The 19,771-nt window shown below is 46.2% G+C and overlaps 1 protein-coding gene across 1 annotated transcript in view; it reads right to left on the bottom strand.

The window, feature by feature from the left end:
- Nucleotides 1–19,771, bottom strand: part of F13A1 (coagulation factor XIII A chain) — a 209,464-nt gene that overhangs the window by 16,188 nt on the left and 173,505 nt on the right. Inside the window, exons 12-13 of the mRNA XM_080656002.1 lie at nucleotides 12,017–12,304; nucleotides 5,921–6,081 (exon numbers count right to left, since the gene is read on the bottom strand). Of these exons, the coding sequence (XP_080512128.1) occupies nucleotides 5,921–6,081; nucleotides 12,017–12,304 (449 nt within the window). The remainder of the gene's footprint in view (nucleotides 1–5,920; nucleotides 6,082–12,016; nucleotides 12,305–19,771) is intronic.

Genomic DNA, 19,771 nt, shown 5'->3' with positions numbered 1-19,771 from the left:
TTGTTAGATAGGACTAGAGGCCTGTTGTATGATATTTGTGCAAGAATAGGCCTTCTATCCCCTGGCTTCGCTCCCAGCCTCCTGGGAGCCTGCAAGTCCTCACTCCCAGCATAGCACCGCTCCTGTAGCTCCCTCCACTGCCCCCCCCAACCCCCTCATAGCAGGCGTCCCACCCCTCCTGGCCGCTCTGTGCCTGCATATGCAAATTAACCTTCCATCTTAGTTGGGTTAATTTGCATACTCACTCCTGATTGGCTGTGGGTGTAGCAGAGGTATGATCAATTTACATGTTTGTCTATTATTAGATAAGATTATAATTATAATAAATAGTATTGTAAATATTAGTGGTTTAATTATTTTGCAAAAGGGGACAATGAAGTTCAGAGAGAAAGGATGTGTGTGTGTGTGTGTATGAGAGAGATAGATGTGAGAGAGAGAGAGAGAAGAAGAAGAAGAAGAAGGAGGAGAAGGAGAAGGAGAAGGAGGATGAGGAAGAGAAGGAGGAGGAGAGGAAGAAGAAGCAGAAGCAGAAGCAGAAGAAGAAGAAGGAGGAGGAGGAGAAGGAGGAGGAGGAGGAGGAGGAAGATGAAAGATGAAGAGAAAGAAAAAGAGGAGGAGAAGAAAAATGTGTGTGGTACTGTGGAGAACAGTATGGAGTTTCCTCAAAAAACTGAAAATGGAACTCCCATTTGACCCAGTAATCCCACTCCTAGGAATATATCCTAAGAAACTAGAAACACCAATCAGAAAGGATATATGCACACCTATGTTCATAGCAGCACAATTTACAATAGCTAAGACTTGGAAACAGCCTAAGTGCCCATCAGCAGATGACTGGATCAGAAAACTATGGTACATCTACACAATGGAATACTATGCTGCCATAAAAAGAAGGAATTACTACCATTTGTAGGCACCTGGATGGAATTAGAGAACATTATGCTAAGTGAAATAAGCCAGTCAATGAAAGAAAAATACCACATGATCTCACTCATTTGGGGATAATGAAAAACATTATAAACTGATGAACAAAAAGATAGATACAGACGCAGTAAAGCATCAAACAGACTGTCAAATTACAGCGGTAAGGTTAGGGAGAGGTGGGGGAATTAAGAGATCAACTGAAGGACTTATATGCATGCATATAAGAGTAACCAATGGATGCAAAACATTGGGGGGTGAGGGCATGTATGGGAGTGGGGTGGGGGGGCAATGGTAAGATATGTACACATATAATACCTTAATAAAAAAATTAAAAAAAAAAAAGAAAAATGTGTGTGGTAGAAGCTAATAGACATTGGTCTTCATTGAGTACTTACTATGATCAAAATACCATGCGAAGCTCCTTATGTGAATTATTTCTTTGCTCCTTCCCAGAAGCCCAGTGAGGTCAGTACTATTATTGTACCCACTTTACTTCTGAGGTGGTTGTGTAATTAGCCCAAAGCAGGTAGGACTGTGAACCCAGGTGGTCTGACTGCAGCCATCTCTAAGTATTACAGGTTACTATGTCTCTACAAAAGGGGTTCCAGGTGTCTCTCCTGGTGTTCTTGTTCTAGCTGACTTGGGTGAGAGCAGAAAAAATGTGAAACCTTCACTGCTGACAGTGGGAGAGCCCTGCCAGAATGCTGTTCTCACATCACACACCACAGATTCCAGACAAACCAGTCTGCAGCCTGGAGCTGAATTCCCGTCATTGCCTCCATCCTTTCCTAAAAATAGATGTTCATTAAAAACCAAAATGCCTGAGTCTTTTTCTGACTCAAAGCATCTTACAACCATCAACACATGGGAAGGCAGAGAAAAATTCTATGTCTGATTTTAATAAAATATACTTTTTTTTTCATCAAAATATTGTGATAGCATGGAAAAAGAGATGCGTGCTCATTAAAGTTTAATGAATGTCTCTCCCTGTCATTTTCCATTTTCCATATGCGGATCACACACTGTGACTCATGCATGGTGGTTGGCGGGAAGAATGTAATCCAAGACTGGGTCCATCAGGATGTAAGCACATGTCCACTGGCCACCTGCTTTGCTTGGGCTCAATATTGTTCCAGGTTGGCCTCTATTTGCTCTAGAAAGGGGGCTCGTTAAGAACAGCTGCAAAGTTGCTGCCAGGAAACTGCAGCCCCCAGGCTGAGCTGGGACTCCCAGAATAAGATGATGACTTGGGCAAAGGCTTTGAGGAAGAGAAAGAAAACAGGTTCCAACTCTTGGGAGGAGGGCAATGATGTTATATTTATGCTCCAGAGTCTTCACTGAAGTCTTTGTTCATGGACTCAAATATAAAGCTCTCATCCAAAAATTTTAGACTCGTCTTAAAATGGCCCCAAGCTGCTGTTCTAAGTTTATAACCACTAGTCCCCTGCTTCCAGCCTCAACTCTAGCCACAGCAGGCATCTAGTTGCTCCCCACACCTGCCATCTACCTCTCTCCTTGTCCTTGATTAGGCTTTTTCCTAGGATCTGGAGATGTCTCTTCATCCATTGCTACTGCTTGAAATGCTGTCATTCATTGAGGATCATCTAATGCTCTACAGCCTTAATTTTTGATACCACACTTCAACCAAACTCATGATTGGGTGATCTCTCTCCCTTGAAAAAACAGACACTTTGTGAAGGCAGTCACCATCTTCCACTTTCTGTGGAAGTTCCAGTGCGAGAGCAATGTAGCCTAGTGGTTATCTGCAAAAGACCTGGGTTAGAAGCTTCACTCTTTCCCTTAGCAGGCACTCGCTCACGGGTGAGTTGCTTATGAACAGTAACAATGACAATAATATCAACAACCAACATATACTTGGCATTGACTTTGATTTGGGCTTAGGTATCCATTAACTCATTATATACTCACAAAAACCCTGTGAAGGAAGCGCTGCCATTATCTCTCTTTTACAGATGCCAAGAAAGAGAAGTGATGTGTCCACAGTCACACACTTATTATACTGAGAAAAGAGGTTTTGAACTCAGATAGTTTGGTCCCAAAGCCCATGTTTTGACCTCTACACAGGTTTTGACCTTCTCTGGGCCTTAGTTTTCTCATCTGTAAAGTGTGGATTATAATAATATCCATCTCATAAGATGGTATTGAGGATTAAATAAAATAATGCTAGAGAAGTATAATAATACAGAGCTCAATAATTTCTAGCTGCTGTCATTGTCATCACTGTGTTCTGGTCTTTTCCTTCCTCCTGCCCGTGAGCTAAGAACGGAAGGTCATGTCCTCCTAACCCTTGACTTACATGTCATCTCCCCGTGCCCAGCACATTCATGGCAGAGAACTTGAGAGGTTCTGTCAGCTATGGACCATGTGAGACTCAAAGTGATGCACAGAATTCTAGCATTTTCCTAGAATTTGGCAATTCTGGACCTCTGAGCCATTGTGTTTTTGTTGTGTTTTGTTTTTGTTTTTTTTTTTTTACTTTTTTGCATTTAGCTCCCTCTCCAATTCCTGTTTTATTTAGTTTATTTGATTCCTCTCCCTAAGGTCTCATAATACTTCAGTGTAACATTTTCTTTCTCTTCCCTCCTTCCCCTCTGCTCTTCCTTCCTCTTTCCTTTCCTCTTTTCCTCCCTTCCTTTCCCATCCCCTTCTCCCCCCACCCTCCTGCCTTTCCTCTGTGTCTTTCCCTCCCTAAGTCACTTGCAGGATGAGGGATGCCATCTGCATTTCATATGTCCAGCAGGCTAGGCTGCCTCCCAGGCCTCCAGGCCATTAGTTTCTGGAATCAGGCCTCTCACAGCTCAGGGACACCTGGGTGGCTTTTAAAGTGTAAGGTGCTTTACCCAGGAACACCTCTTCTCCTACTGGGACTTAGTTTGTTTTGAGGTTAATGTGGTTAATGGGGTTAGTGGTTAAGGGGCAGCTCACGCAAAGCTGCCTCCTACCTCCTGCCTCCTTTCCTGAACAATCTCGGCTCTGGACAGAAGCCACAATGTCCATTTCTCTCAAGCTTGAGTCCCAGTCAAACGGTTCTGCCTCTGAATAAGTTTCCTCCAGAAACAGCATCCCTGACACCTTAATGGAAATTAAAAATAAAACAAAAACACAACTTTTTTAAAAGTGCACCCTTCCGGCCCAACTCACTCGGCTTGTTGGAGATGGTATTTGATTCTGCCCCTGGGGAATGAAACTGCTCTTTAAGTAAACCCAGAAGATAACTAACAAATAATCCTTCAAATTAATAATGTCAAAGGGATGAAAGTTAGTTTCTTTTATACATCCAGTGCATTATCAGCGGTGCCATTAAATTCTGTTTCATGCTGTGGTTTGATCACTGTGCAGCTTGGAATGCTCTCTCCTAGCCCTTCCCAGGGACAGGCTGTGGCTTCAGAACTGGGGAGAGCAGGCAGGTCTTGCTCTGATGGGAAAGGGTAAGGGATGCCTCCGAGTGCAGCTGGGATGACCCTGCAGGGACCGCCCCATGTCTCCCAGGGACAGCAGGCCATGGGGGCAGCCTGCCCATTGAGGGTGGTGGGAAGGCCCCCTGCTTATGGTACCCAGCGCCTCACACTATTGGGTTCATGCTTTCACCGACTGAGGGCACCTCTGGAGGGACGCCAATGCACTTCCCTATTTTGCCTTTGTTTCCTCTTCTGCCTGCAGGCCCTGAACATCCTCATTTTAATTTGCCTTTCAAGGCCTCTGGTGCTCACCTGTGGGAGGTGACTGGGGTGAAATAACCACAGATGATGATGGAGGCCTTTCTAGAAATGCAGGGTCTGGGGTTCTTGTCCTCAGAGGGCACTACATACTATATTTGGATGAGCCTTGTCCTGGGGTGACTCACTATGGTGGTCAGCAGTGTCATCCACATGTCTTGAGACCCAACAAAGGCTGCCACTTTGAATGCTACACAACAATGATTCGTTTTACAAATGATCCACAGAAAATTATTTCTAAAACACAAGGCCTGACTCCCCTTTCCTAGGCCATTGCCCATCTCACAACTCTCGTGGCATTTAAAATGTGAAAATTTTGTCTAACTTTGATTTGTCTATCACTTTGAGGAATATAGCTCAGAGCTGTGCTAATCAATCAGTCTCTTCCAGAACAATGTTCTCCAGCAGCCTGGGAAGGTCTCTAAGTCCTGGGGAGGGCTGGCAGGAGGTGTGGTACTCCGAGGACCCTGCTGCGAGCTGGGTACCTGCTCACAGAGTGGGAAGGTGTCAGCCATGCGGCTGCGATGCTGCCTCTGCTCCTGAGACACGGGAGCACACAGGCTGCCACAGTCAGTCCTCCTCTGCCAAGTTCCTTTCAGCCACCTGGGCAGAGATTTCTGGTGCTCAGTGGGGAGAAAATGTTAAAATTACTAGCCAAGTAGGCAACAAAACACCCCCGTGGTGACAAAAGTCAGGAAGGTGGTTATCCTGGTGATGGGGGAGGGGTTATTTACGGGAAAAGTCATGAGGGCATTTTCTGGTGGTTGCAAGGTGAATACCTGGATGAAAAGTCATTGCCATCTCGCTGACCTTTCAGCTTGTGCATTCTATTGGCTAAAACTACATCTCCATGAACAGCAGTACTGTCCAAAGTGGAGGTGGAGACGATCCAAGCGGTTTCCATCTCATGCATGCCTGACCCACTTTATGCTGGAGGCAGTGAGAATTCTAAGTATATGTATCCATTACACATCTTTATCTTCCTCCACAAGTGTGTTCATACCTACAGGTTATATTTATATCTCCAGCCAGATCTATATATTTAGATCTGGAGAGGAGAGAAAAGTGTTATATGTGCATGTCTATATATAGGGTGGTTTACTTCTTTCAAAGAACAGGAGGATCCTAGCTCCATTTTTTTTTTGGAGCATACACACACACACACACACACACACACACACTCACAGTAAAACACAGTAAACCTGAATAACTAATCAACAATCTTGCTCTTCTCCCTTATCTGAGATGCTAACACTGACCTTGATGATGATCTTGGGGATGGTCAGCACAGTGGACTTCTGCTTGGCCAGAATATCCCCGGTCTCATTGACACGAGCTGTGACAAAGAAGTGCAGAGACGCTTGCTCCAGCAGCTGGCCCATGTACTCGCCGGCTCTGACCAGCACCTCCTCTTTCTTGTCTGGCAGAGGGAAACAAACATGCTGGGTATCAGGACCTGAGATGGGACCCGCTTTCCTTTCCCCGAGTGCCCCCCTTTCCCACATTAGCACAGCACCCACCGAACAAAGCAAAGGTGAGGGAGGGGCAGATGGAACAGAGTCAATCAGGGATAAGCTCTCCTGCTTCTGGGTAAAGAAAGAATGTGCTGGAAATCTAATATTCAGTAAGGTCTTACTGGAGAAAATGTCTCAGATTTTCCAAACAGTGCTTTTGCTGTTGTAAAATATGATGCCATGTTTGAAACCAAGGACCCAGGGGTTTTGACTGCAGCTGTTTTGATTTGGGTAGGGACGATCTGAGGATGACAGGTGTGGAGCGGTGACGTTCAAGGACACCATTCCACATGCCAACCCCTTGTGCAATAAGCAGCATCTCGTGTAGGCCCTGGGCCACGCTGGAGCAACACTGTCAGTCACCCAACCCTTTTCCCCCATGTAGCTCCGCATTTTCTTTCCAGCTTTTCCTGTACCATCTGACATGATTTTTCTATTGAAGAGAAATAAGCTGTTGAAACCAGTTTTTACCATAGGCATTCAGCTTCCTCCCACCTCCTCTCCTATTTGCCACTTAACAGGCCTCTGTGCCAAAAGCTTGTTTCCTCGAGTCACTGAGGTCAGCTTTCAGGAGGACATCTGGAGGGGGAGGGGGTCCGGCTCCCTCTGCTCACCGTCAGGCTGGGGACGGGGACTCTACCTTGTGGCTCTGGCCACAGCAATGAGGTTCTCCATGGCTGCATTGCCCACTTTCTCTATCTCTCCTTTCCCGCAGCCCAGGATTCTAGAGAGCAAAGCGCAGTCCTGCTGCAGGCTGGATCCAGGCCCCAGTGCCACAGCTGCTGCTACCTGCCTGGGCAGAGCCACGTGCTAGTGTGGCATCGTCAGCCAGCCACCCAGCAGGAAAACGGTGACTCGTGCCTCCACCCCCAGGCGCAGAGCACAGGGTCCGTAGGCGTTCAGGGAATTGCACGTCTCCACCACTGCTTCCCCGCCCAATGCCTGCCTTTTGCCAAAGATTCCTCCTTCTTGCAAAAGTTATTAAAGGAAATAACTGCTATGGTTGACAGTTTCAAGGGCAGAGTGTAGTTCATAACAGCCCTCCATAATGAGCAGCGGCCCCTGAAGCCAGGAAGGAAGGCTGAGTGGAGACCCGCACCGGAGCACAGGGAGGCCTCCTGGCCAGCTGGCTCACAGGTGAGAGGCATCAGCACCTGCTTGGAAGCTCTTCACAGATGAGCAGGTGCTGTGGCTGCCTCCAGCCCTCTGGCTGAAGAGTTCACAGTCTTGGCTCCACATCACAGTCACGTGGGGCTATTTAAGAACCTTCCCTGGTGGATCCCACCCCACACCAATTAAATCAGAATCTTAGGGGCCCAGGCTTGACTCGGTGGACTCTGGTGTGCAGCCAGGGGCTGAGAAGTGCCCTAATCCTCAGGGGCTCCCCGCAGAATCAGCCCTGACAGAGGGGCAAGAATGGCCTTTCCAACCCAGGCCTGCTGCTCCCAGTGTGGTCTGTGGGCCAGCGGACACCACCACCAGGAGCTTGTTACAGATGCAGGTTCTCCAACCCCACCACACCAACTGTCAGGGTCTGCCCTTGGCTAAGATGCCCAGACGATGGCTTTGCAGGTTTGCAAAGCTCCCAGAGACAGGGGGTTTTGGCAGCAGAAGTGGCAGAGTTAAGGTGGACTTAGGACAGTCTCAGTTTTAAAATGGAAAGTTCTGTACCCTGGAACCTAATCAATTCCTGGCAAACTGGAAAGGCTGGTTAGTCCAGACCAGTGGCTGTCAACTGGGGGCAGTTTTGTTCCCCCCACCCTTAGGCATATTTGGCAATGTCTGAGACATTTTTGGTTTCAGAACTGGTTGCTACTGGCAGGCATCCAGTGGATAGAGGACAAGGATGCTGCTAAACATCCTGCAATGCACAGGACGGCCCCGCAGCAATTATCCACAGTCTGGAATGTGCATGGTGCCTCTGCTGAGAAACTCTGCCCTAGGCTATGCAGAGTTATTAGAAGGTATTGGTCCATCTTACACAAGTGCTAAAGGACTTGGATTGATTCCTGGGCAGTCCTGTTCCATTCAGAGCCAGCCTTTTGAATTTATGAACTGGCCTTGATGTTGGCCCTTGAATTCTGCATTTTTAAATGACCAATCATGCTGCCTTCTTTGGGCCTGAGCCTGGATTCTGCTTTCCATGGCTCCCCCAGAAATTAATTGTCCAGGTGAATAAGACTCTGCCCCTCAGTTAGATGCAACCTCAAATGAGCACATGGGCCCTGCTTTTCACTTCCCCAGATCTGCACAGATGGAGTGGCAAAATGACAGGCCTTGAAGAACATGCATTTTGCTTCAATCCACTGCCAGTAATAAAATATGGGCGTCTTCTGGCTCTTTCTATATGGTTGTGTTTGACCACTGGGTTCCTTTAGGCTGGTGGAATATGCCTGACTTCTTTCCAGAAATCTTTGCAGAGGCTCTCGTTACCTTTACAATGTGAGCACCAGGACCCCTTTATCTCGGGGGCAGAACATTCTCTAAATCATAGCACTGAGGAAATTGGGCTGTGTTTCCAGCCCAAGAGAACAGTGCTCCTGAAATAGTATGTTATGTAAGTGCTGTGTTTTGCCACTGCACAAGAAATTGTTCTAGATAAAGTTTATTAAATGTGGCAAGAGAAAGAAGAATAGATTTTCATTCTATGAGCGGTGGAGCTGGGATCCTGCCAATATCATTTACGGTGTCTGGGGAAAGCCAAGGGAGACACAGACTGGAGCTGCCTCATCTCTTCCAAAAAGCAGAGAAAACTAAATATAGCCAAGTGGAAATGATAGCACCTTTGAAGGTACTGGAAGGTTTAAGTTATTCAAGTCTTCCAAGCTGACTCTAGCCCACACAGTTTCTTTAATCATCAATCTGGAAAGTATGCCTCCCATTCTACTTGGAAAACTTTCTTTGCAATACAGCCTCCTAGCAATGTATTCTGACCTTCTAAATCAAAGTCTAGAATCATATTTTGCAATATTGTGCAATTTATTTTATATTGCAATATGCAACTTATTGCATGCAGTTAATGCCACCCATCTGTAAGACAAAACAAGAAATAGTCTCCAACTCCCTTCAAGTTATACAGGACAAGCCTTAGGGTGGGCCGAGAGGGTGGGACCTGTGTTAATATGAAGTCTGGCTTAGGTTTGGCCAGTGACTGGGAGGGCTAATGTAGTACGTCATCCTAGCTCACTAATTCATATAATAAGCTCAATCATTTATTGGATTAGGGAGAGGAGAAGGGGATTTAGAGATGGGGCTCTTGGGAGGTGGGAAAAGGATTGCTCCTAGTTCCCTGTTTAGGGGAGGGAGGAGCAGCTGGATGCCAGGTAGCAAGGGCATGAGTAGAAACCAGCCCACTTAGGGCCCAAGGTTACAGCAAGTTGACTCACTGTCCCTGCCTGAATTGGGGTTGGCTTCTGTTATCTGTTTTGCCTCTAATTACTGTGCATGACCTTGAACACATCAACTCTTCTTTTCAGTCTCAGTTTCCCAAAATGTAAACATGTTGGAAGTTAACATTTACTGAGAGCCTACCATATGTGATCCATTTCAAATATATTTATCTCATTTAGTTTCCTCCTCACTCGCCTTCTCTCACACCACACATCCAATCTGTCAGCCAATTCGGTGGGCTCTACCTTCAGAACATCTGACCAGTTCTCACTACCTCCCTCGCTACCCCACCATCTCTCACTAAGCTATTGCAATAACATCTTAACTAGTCTCTAGCATTAGCCCTACTCCCCCAAGAGTCTATTCTCAGTACAGCAGCCAAAGTGATCTTGCAGAACCTAAGTCAGATCATGCCATACTTCTGCTCAGAACCCTCTAATGGTTCTTTCAGCTCATTTGGAAATAAAGCCAACGTGCTTACTAGGGCCTACAACTCTTCATGGTCTTTACCCACCACTCTCAGCTTGCCATTTGGTCTCATTGCTGTTCATTGAACACATCAGATATGCCCTGGCCTCAGGGCCTTTGCACTTACGGTTTCTTCTGGCTAGAAAGTTCACTCCTGCCCTTCTGTCAGGTTTCTCTTAAATGGTTTCTTCCCAACCACCTCATCTCTACCACCACTTCCTCTCTTGCTTAGCCTGCTTTCTATTTCCCTATTACAGGTTCGACCACACTATATATTCACTTGTTTGATTGTTTATTGTTGAGCCCCCGCCCCATCACAGGTGATTATAAACTCCATGAGGGTAGTGAGAACTTCTGTTTTGTTCATTGCTATGTCTCCAGCATAAAGCAGAACCTGGACTTGTAAGCACAAAATAAAGGCTTGGGTAGTGAATCCACAACCCTGTGACGTGGGTGGTATTGTTTCTAGGGACAGATGGGGAGAGTGAGCTCAGATGACTTGGGTAGCTTGCCTGGGGACACACAGCTACTAGGCCACAGTCACACCTCAATCCGGACTTGTCTCGCTCCAGGCTCAGGCTCTAAAGGTCACTGCCTCTGCCTGCACTGAGCAGCTGTGATGGCTGTTCTGCTCCGAGTCCTTTACCACGCCCCTCCCCGTTGCTCTTTTCTGTAGGGATTCCCTTTCTACCTCCAGGGGTAGAAAAAGCGCTACTCTTCCAGCTTCCAAAGGAAATACCATGCCGATGGGTTTCCTGATTGTTAAAGCCACGTTACTGAAGTGAGGGAGCTTGGCTTCCTCCCCCAAGTTTGGGTAGGTTTCTTAGGATTGGGACTTTTGGGACTAGCTTCCCATTTTTCTCGGAATATCTTTCTGAACTTACTGTGGCTTGGGACAGACACCAAATGCAGAAAGCTTGTACATTGTGGAGATGTGGTTTGGTCCTCTGCTCTGTAAAACTTATTATTCGTATACCCTTTTTTTCTTTTCTTTTTCAGTGTCAACACATCAAGTCCACAAAAGCCTGATGCCCGGAAGTGTTCAGGTCCTTTCCGACCTGTCCTATCTAATTCCATGTGCTCTGCCTGGAGACCAGTTCCTTCCGATTGACTAATTTTGCCAGTTGTGTGACCAACTGCTGTGCCCACTAAATACTAGGACCCCAAGAATTGAAATTGAAACCCTCAGTGCAAAGTGCAGCACGTCCATCCCAATCCTACTTAAGATATTCTGGAAAGAGATGCTGGGAGGGGTCAAGGATAAGAAAGCCCCCGAGAGATGGTAGAGAGAGCAAACCCCCTCGGAGGCTCCTGGACAGCACACCTGAGCCTCCCATCTCCTCTCCCAAGGCTGGGCTCTCTCCTGTCCTTGTGTATCAGACAGATCCATTTTCAGAAATGGTCTTTATGCAGGAGCTTAGCTCTCCTTGCCTTTTAAATGGTAAAGCAGCTCCCACCATTCCTGCGGGAGCAGCCCCGTGCCCCCAAAGCCTAACTTTGGGAAGGAGACACTGGCAGGGGGCCTGCATGCTAGGATGTGTCCTTCACAAGCTTTCCCATGCACTCAGTGCCCTTGGGATCTTGTTAAAATGCAGATCCTCATTGACAGGCCTGGGAGGGCCCGAGAGTCTGCATTTCTCCCCAGATCCCCAGGGATGCCGATGCTTCAGGTCCTCAGCCCACACTTTGAGTAGCAAGAAGTTGCTATATTTAATTTTCAAGACTCCTGGGGCTGGCTCATGACTTTGAAAATTTCAGTGTTCGCTTCTGTGCATGAGGCATGAAGATGAAAGGTGAAACCTCTCTAAAAGAAGTTGGTTCTCCCATGTGGTCCACGCTCCTGAACTCTGGGACAGAACCTTCACTCAACAGAAAGTTATTAGGGGTGTCAGGCCTGAGCCAGGCAGAGAAGCATGTCTCAGGTCTCGGAGAGAATAGCCCCCCCCTCCCCTCCCCCCCCCCCCCCCCCCCCAGTTAACTTACAGGACAAGGGATTCAGAGCCACATCAAATGTCTCCTTCTTGAATTCCTCCTTGGAGACGCCGGTGTAGAAGGTGATGTTGCCCGAGAGATAGGCTGAGATGGTGTAAGCTTTCGGGCTGTTGTTCTGGAAGGTGATGGTGACCTTGAAGTCCTTTCCCAGCACCGCATTTTCCACTTCAAAGTCCATGTCCACGTCAGATCTCGGTTTCACGATGCCTTCTGTGTTGAGGGGCTTTTTAACCCCGTACATCAGGGCAGTTTCCAGGGCCAGTCTCTCTTCTTTTTGACCTAGGAAAGATGCGGAGGTGATGATGGGAAAAGAAACGCAGTCCCTCAAAGGGAAGGTCACAGTACTGCACACCCTGAGCTGCGGGCACCGTGTGCTGTGCCTGCTGGACAGCCTCTGCGAGCCACACCGCTTCCTTTGAGACAGGCGCCCGAATCATTCCGATGTTACAAATTCTGCCAAATCAAGTCCCAGCCAGTCGTGACCTGCCTGGGTTGCAGAGTTAGGTGACATCCCAGGGCCTGTCTGAGAGGGGGTTGCTAAGGGGCTTGCTCTAATGGTCATTTCTGCAGTGTCACTATATCAGGGTTCAGAAGGTAGAAGAGGCAAAACTGTGGTATCAGTTGCTTCCCTCCAAAACTCCTGGCCACGTAGCTAGAAATTGAAGATCTCTAAGCAAAGATTTTGGCAATAGTCACATCTGGCCAGCCCACCTTCTGCATTTGGAATTTCCCCCTATTCCTGGCTCTCTCCAACAAGACCTGTCTTCCTCATCGCTCTTTCCACTTGGGCCTGCCCCCTCTGCTCCTGCTGAGCTGGACCTGGGCAGCTCATCCTGCCCTCCGCTCCACCCTCCATTGCCATTCGCTCCTGGAGAGTGCAGAGGTCCCTGTTTCCCAAACCGTGCACTGCGCCCCACACTCCGACCTAGCAAACTGTTAACAAGCCTTCCTGCAGAAGGACTGAAGGCCAAGTTCCCTTGGGGAGCACTGGGTCCTCTAGTGCCTCCTGGATGGTCACATGTTCAATAACCTATGGAAGGTTCTGAGATTGTGCCCTCCTAGGGAGACTTGTTTAACAAGATTTCCCAGTCATCTGAGAAACACATTGTTTTGAGGGATGCCTATTGGCATGGTGGTGCTGTTTAAGATGTGTGCAGTTTTTAGAAATATGTCTTATGTAGGGTTTCCAAAGTGGTGGTGATGGGGATGAAGGTATGGAGAGGAGGAGAGAGGAGGAGACTAAAAACTTGCCTTGTACATGTGAGAAAGTGAGAAGTACAGGTACAAGTTAGGCCTAAGAGCCTGCTGCTCCCGAGTCCAAACTGGGCTAACATTCCTTATAGAGCACATAACCAAATGCTTGACTTTGGGGGACAGGGATTGAGGAGGTGTGGACAGATAGTTGCTATTGTCTTTACCATCCTAATTCCTTTGGCTATATCTCAGTGCATGTGGCAAATAGAGAGGCAAATATTTTGGCTTCTAAAAAGTAGTCATGGGATTGGCCAGCAAGAAAAACAATAACACACAATCACTTCAAAATAAAAATGCTGGCTTTTATACTTATGTTAATTTTAAGATATTATCTTTCACTTTACTTAGTTTATAATAAAAAGCAATGGAGATGAAGAGGTCAAATGGTTATCCTTGTGATGGGTGTTGTGGTAAGTACATATCATACACTATCTCATTTAATCTTTAGAGTAAAAAGGCAGGCACTATTATTACCATCAGTTTCCTGGTTTGTAAAACAAGGAAGCCAGCGTCATAGGGTTGTTAGGTGGATTAGATTTGTATTATATGCATAAGGATTGGCAGCTGCTAGTACTTTGCAAAGACAAATAAAATGTCAGCAGGTGTTGCAAACAATCGAAAATGCGTATTTATGTGTGCATGTGTATTAACAATTGCTCTGATTGTCAAGATTGCCAGGAGATGCCAGAAACAATTTGTCTAGGACAAGCATTGGCTAGAGCACATGTTTGCAGATCAATAGGGGGAGATAGTAATAAAGGGAAGGAGGGCTGTGTCAAGGAAAGTGCAGTGAAATACTTTAGCAGAATGCATCTGGCAGATAGCTCTGTGAGAAAGCGAGCACTGATGGCTATTTCTTTGGATGGATACCAAATATGCATTTAGGCGAAATGCAGGGGGCAAGCAGCAGCAGCAGGAACATGGTCAAAGAGGTGCCTACTTGGCGGGGGGGTGGGGGGGTGGGGGAGAAGCTGAGCTGGCTGGGATAAGGGGAGGAGGCAGTGGAGGCTTGTGGGGATAAGATACTTTATTCCATATCATGTCATAGATGGAGGGACCTCTAGCTTCTGCCAGGGATGAGCCTGCCCCTGCGAGCAGGGGTGCCAGGCAGAGCAGGCTGGGCTGTTACAGGAAGCACAGGCCCCAATAGGAGGCAGGAGCTGTGGGCCTCTGGAGCAGGCAGAACCCCTGTCACTCTGCAGTTGTGCTTGGTGCTCTGATGTCTCATATGATTCAGGCCATGGATTCAGTGCTGGGAGAGAATGACCTACAGACAGATTCCATTGTCTGAGAATCCTCTGTCAACCCCAGGAGGAAGGTCTGTTAACTGGGATGCAATGAGAGTGCCCTCGTCCCATTTGTTTGGATCTTAGCTCAAATGTCACGTTCTCAGAGTGCCCTCCTTTCCTTCGTCCTGTGTAAATGTCCCTAGTCCTCTCAGCTCTCACTAACATATCACTTGGCTTTATTTCCTTTTGCCTGTACTTGTCACTATGTGATGTTATTCTCCTGTTACAACGCAAGCTCCATGTCCTCCAGACCTAGGACCTAGCCTGGCACAGAGGCTCCAAAGGACTGAGGTTCGGAGAAGCCCTCTGCTTTCATCCAGACCAAACTTTCATCTTTATAATGGACTAGAGGCCCGGTGCATGAAATTCGTGCACGGGTAGTGTCCCTAGGCCTGTCCAGCAATCAGGGCCAATCAGGGCTTTCTGGCTGCCAGCCAGGGCCTTCCTTCATTCCACACCACCCCCTGGTGGTCAGTGCACATCATAGCGAGCGATTGAACTCCCGGTCTCCCGGTCGAACTCTCAAGGGGACACTTTGCATATTAGCCTTTTATATATATAGACTAGAGGCCTGATGCATGAAGATTCATGCAAGAATGGGCCTTTCTTCCCCTGGCTGCCAGCACCATCTTTGCTCCGGCCCGGAGCCGCCTTTCCTCCTTCCCACGCTGCCCAGAGGCCCGGAGTGGCTGGGGCCGTGCAGAACACCTGTGTCGTCTCATGGCAATGACACAAGTGTCCTGCCCTGCCCCCGGCCGCTCAGCACCTGCATATGCAAACTAACCCACCATCTTTGTTGGGTTAATTTGCATACTCACTCCTGATTGGCTGGTGGGTGTTGTGAAGGTACTGTCAATTTGCATCTTTCTCTTTTATTAGTGTAGATACCAAACAGTCCAGTGTAGGACATTTGCTGTTCAATTAGGCTCACCTGTGAAAGTGCCACCTGAGTTACCACTCATTTGATATTTCATGCTCTAATGTCAGGCGCAGTGCTTAGGTGAGACACACAGCCTTTCCTGTAGGAGTCTGGCAGTGAAGAGGGTTCACCATTCACCTGGGGGCAGGGAAGGCTTCTCAGCATTTTTCCCTCCACAGGGAGAACAAAGGCCTGGAGGCAAATGGCAGCTTGGCTTATTAGAGGAACTGTGCAGCTCACCTGGCTGCTACTTATGATACCTGTCCATGTGGTTAGCAGGGGCAGTGAGTGGGGGAAAAGGGCAGATGGCAGGGGCATGGCTGCACTCTAATTGAAACGCCCTGGAGATGACAGAAGAGAGGGAGAGCTTTTAAGTAGTGCAGCAACCAGGCTCAGGTTTACATTTTAAATATGCCACTTTGGCAGCAATGCAGGGTTTAGAATGAGGGAAAGAGGATAAGAGGAAAGGGAATTGGAAGCTGTAGCAGGTATCCAGGAGAAAAGCCATCATAGCCCAAGCTAATAGTAGTGTATGGTATGGATAATACAATCACTAGCGGTAGCAGAAACTTACTTTTATGGGACACTTTCTAGGTAGCAGGCACAATGCTAAGAGTTCTCCACACATGATACCACCCGATTCTCAGAGTGGCCATGGCGATTAGGAGGGGTGGGGAAAGGGAGATGTTTCAGAGGGACATTCAGGTTTGTTGTACCTGGTGGATCGTGGTTCCCTTCACTGGGGTAGAGAGAGGATGAGAAACAGATCTAGGGAGGGGAAGGGAGTGGGAGAGGTGACATTTGGGAAGGTTCCATTTCAAGTTTCTGTGGGATTTTAGGTAAATGTGGAGCTGAAAAGTGAAGTCTAAATTGGGGTCAGCGACTTGGGAGTGAGCAGTGTATATGTGGACATAACACCAGCTGTAGAAAGAACACAAGGAAATGGGTATGAACCCAAGGGTGTAAGCCTAGAATGAAGTCACACTCAGAGGAAGTAAGGAAAGCAGAGCTTGGTGGGGTGGGGGTGCGGGGAGAGGAGACAGAACAAAGAACCAAGCAGGTTGGAATGGAACCAGGAGACATTGCATCATAGAAACAAAGAAAACCGAATTTCAGACTTGGGAGTAATAGCATGAAAAGGTGTAGGAAGGTCAGGCAAGCTGAGGTCTGCAAATATTTCTTCCACATGGCAATCAGGTGGCTTCAGTGACCCTGAGAAGATCTTCAAGGATATGTTGGTAGCAAAATGTAGGGCATGGTAGGTGAGGAATATAAGGGAAAGGAACATGGCAGGCTGCCAGGTACAGGCAGCTCTCCCAGGACACCTGGCCATGGAGGCGAGGAGGAAGAAAATGTGGGCACGTTTGGTGGGGGATACATTGTTGAAAAAGACTTTGTAAACTCTTTAAACACTGAATTTTAATGGATAGGAGCTAACAGAAAAAGAGAAAAATACAAGTGACAGGGAATCATTGATGGGGCGATGAGGAAATGGGGTCCAGATACCATCATGAAGAAGATATATTGCCCAGAAGAAGTTTTAAGGATTCTGGTTTTCAAAGTTTTATAGTATAAAAGGTATAAAATTAATGTTAAGCTTTAGTTTGTCCAAGTGAAAAATGATCTATCCACAATTTAGTTAATTAAAATAGTAAGTTCCTAAATATGGTAATAATTCCTCTTTTAGGTTTTTACTCATCTCCAAACTTTAGTGGCCTCACTCAGAATCTGTGGATAGAGAAATTGTATGAAAGATTCAATAATGAGAATCAACGTGGCAAATACACAGCCATGGATGCTGGCTGCCCCTTCCTAGATGCTCATGACAGACATCAATAATCACCCACTCTTTCCCACTACATTTGAGAGCAGTCTCAGCATCCTCCTCTGAACAGTACTCCATTTGGTCATTCCCAAAGCTTGAATTTGAAATGCATATGCCATCTTTGATTAAGAGGCCAATTATCCATCTACCTGGGATTAAACTCTAATCCAGAAGCAGATGGGTGTTTCTTACAACTACCTACGGGAATTTAAGGGCACTTCTGTTTAGACTAGACCCCCACATTGTCCACCTATCTGAGACTTGCCTTCTTGCCAAACTCTGTGGCCCAGATTGCAAATGTCTTCCTCATTCAGAGTTGGCACAATTTATTTGTTTTAATCTGTTGTCCACCCTTGGCCAAGCCCTGACTCATTTTTTGTAGACTGCCTTTGGGTCCTTCCTTTCTTGACATCTGACCTTGATTTGGACTTCACTGCCACCTCCACTGCTGACAGCAAATGGCATTCTGCTGTGAAGTTAGACAAGACAGCTGATGGCCTGGACAGCTCCCTGTAGCCTCACTGCTTGTTTTCTTGTCTGATCAGGATTTCTTCCACACTAGGAGAGTTTATCCGCAATCCTTGTCCAGCTGCCTCTTCCTGAAGAACTCCTTCCCCATGCTTCACCTCGCCAATTTTCATTTTCCATCTCGGTGAGCCTCACTAACATCCTCCAGAATCCCTGAGACTGGCTTGCGATTCCCTTCTCTGTGCCCTGCACACATCCCACAGCTTGGTGAGGGTTTGATTCCTGCTGGTCTCTCCAGCTAGATGGGAAGGAAGGCAGGGCTATGCATGTCTCTATTTGTACCCAGTGTTGAAAATATGGGGATGGTTAATAGCAGTTGTTGAATGAATGAATGAATGAATGAATGAATGAATATTACAGCTAGTTTCTTTCATCTCTTTTATGGACTTTTATTTTTCCTTTCTAAACCTTTTCGCATATAACTCCATAACAAGAGGGCATTGTTTGTTTGTTTTGTTTTATCATGCTTATTTTTTAAGCACAAAAACATTTTTTCAGATTGATTCTATTGCTATGTCTTTGAATTTATTATTTCCTCCCCTCATTTTAGGGAAAAAAAGAAAGAAAAAAATCTTTTGATCTATGTTGTGCAATGGAGGATATGTAACAGAAAAAAAGAATGAATCATTTTAGAAATACAGCAAAAATTCACTAGTTCAGATGACAGAAATTTTGAATTTCTAATACTATGCACAAGAGTTCTCAGTTCAGCAAACTTCCTCTTTATAGTGCAAACTGCTTTTGTAAATAAGAGTGCAGAGACTGTCTAAAATATTTAAGAGAAATACAGCACTCCACAGCACTTCAGGAATACTGATGGTTATTTAGGTATGTGCTAATTATCATCATTTTTATCTCTTCACTAAAATAAATGCCACCCCTAAGAACTCTGATGATGAATCATCTATGAAATATACTCCTCATTTCCTATCAAGATACCCAAGGTCCTTCACTTCCTGTCCACTGCTGACCTTGGGCAGTTTTGTCTTCAGCCCCTGGGCACTCTGAGCCTGCAGGACCCCAAGCACAGCAGGTGCTTCAAACCTCCATGATTTGGTCATGTTACCATGTGGAAACCCCTGGCCAGCTTTAACTATGGTCTGTGATTTCTCTCACCCTGCTTTGCCTTTTCTGAATCTCCTGGTTGGACTGAGTGCTCCTCTTCTTCTTATCAAATCCCCTCTGCATAATGATCCTGTCACTTGGCCAGGAACAGAAATTGGGTCCTGCTCACTAAAATGATCCTAGCACCAAACGCTGTTCAAGGCATAGAGTAGGCAATCAGTCCAGTACTGACTCAACAGCTCCATTTGAAATATTCTGCACAATAAAAGTGAACAAAACCACATTGCCACTATTTTATAATTTAAACAGGACTTTAACTTAATTGCCTGACTAGAAAGATTGCACTATCCTCTTAATATTGTATTATCTACCTCAAGGGATTTCCATGATAATTCAGTGGAACAATGTATATAAGAATAGTGTATAAAGTACTAAACAGATGTGAATAGTTATTTAAATTTCTGTTATTGAACTAAAATTATAATGTTTTGCAATATAATTATTTAAAATTATTTTTGTCCTTTTATATATTCTTTATGCTGTTAAAGTAGATATGACTTAAAATCAAATCATTTCACAAGCCATGTGGAGGGAATTCTAATCAAAGCAAACATACTAATGAAACTACAATGAAAATTGTGGGTGTGATGTGTCTTTCACTCCTGAGAATTTATGCTTCTGCTCTGACTACCATTCTATATAATAAAAGCCTAATATGCTAAGTTTCCGGTTGTCTAGTTAACCAATCAAAGTGTAATATGCTAATGATATGCTAAGGTCACTCAACTGCTCGCTATGACATGCACTGACCACCAGGGGGCAGACGCTCTGACTGGTAGGTTAGCTTACTGCTGGGGTCCGGCCAA

This window comes from Plecotus auritus (assembly GCF_963455305.1).
Source record: "Plecotus auritus genome assembly, chromosome: 2".
Lineage (NCBI taxonomy): Eukaryota > Metazoa > Chordata > Mammalia > Chiroptera > Vespertilionidae > Plecotus > Plecotus auritus.
The sequence above is the reverse complement of the archived record's forward strand: the minus strand, read 5'-3'. Positions and strand labels throughout refer to the sequence as shown.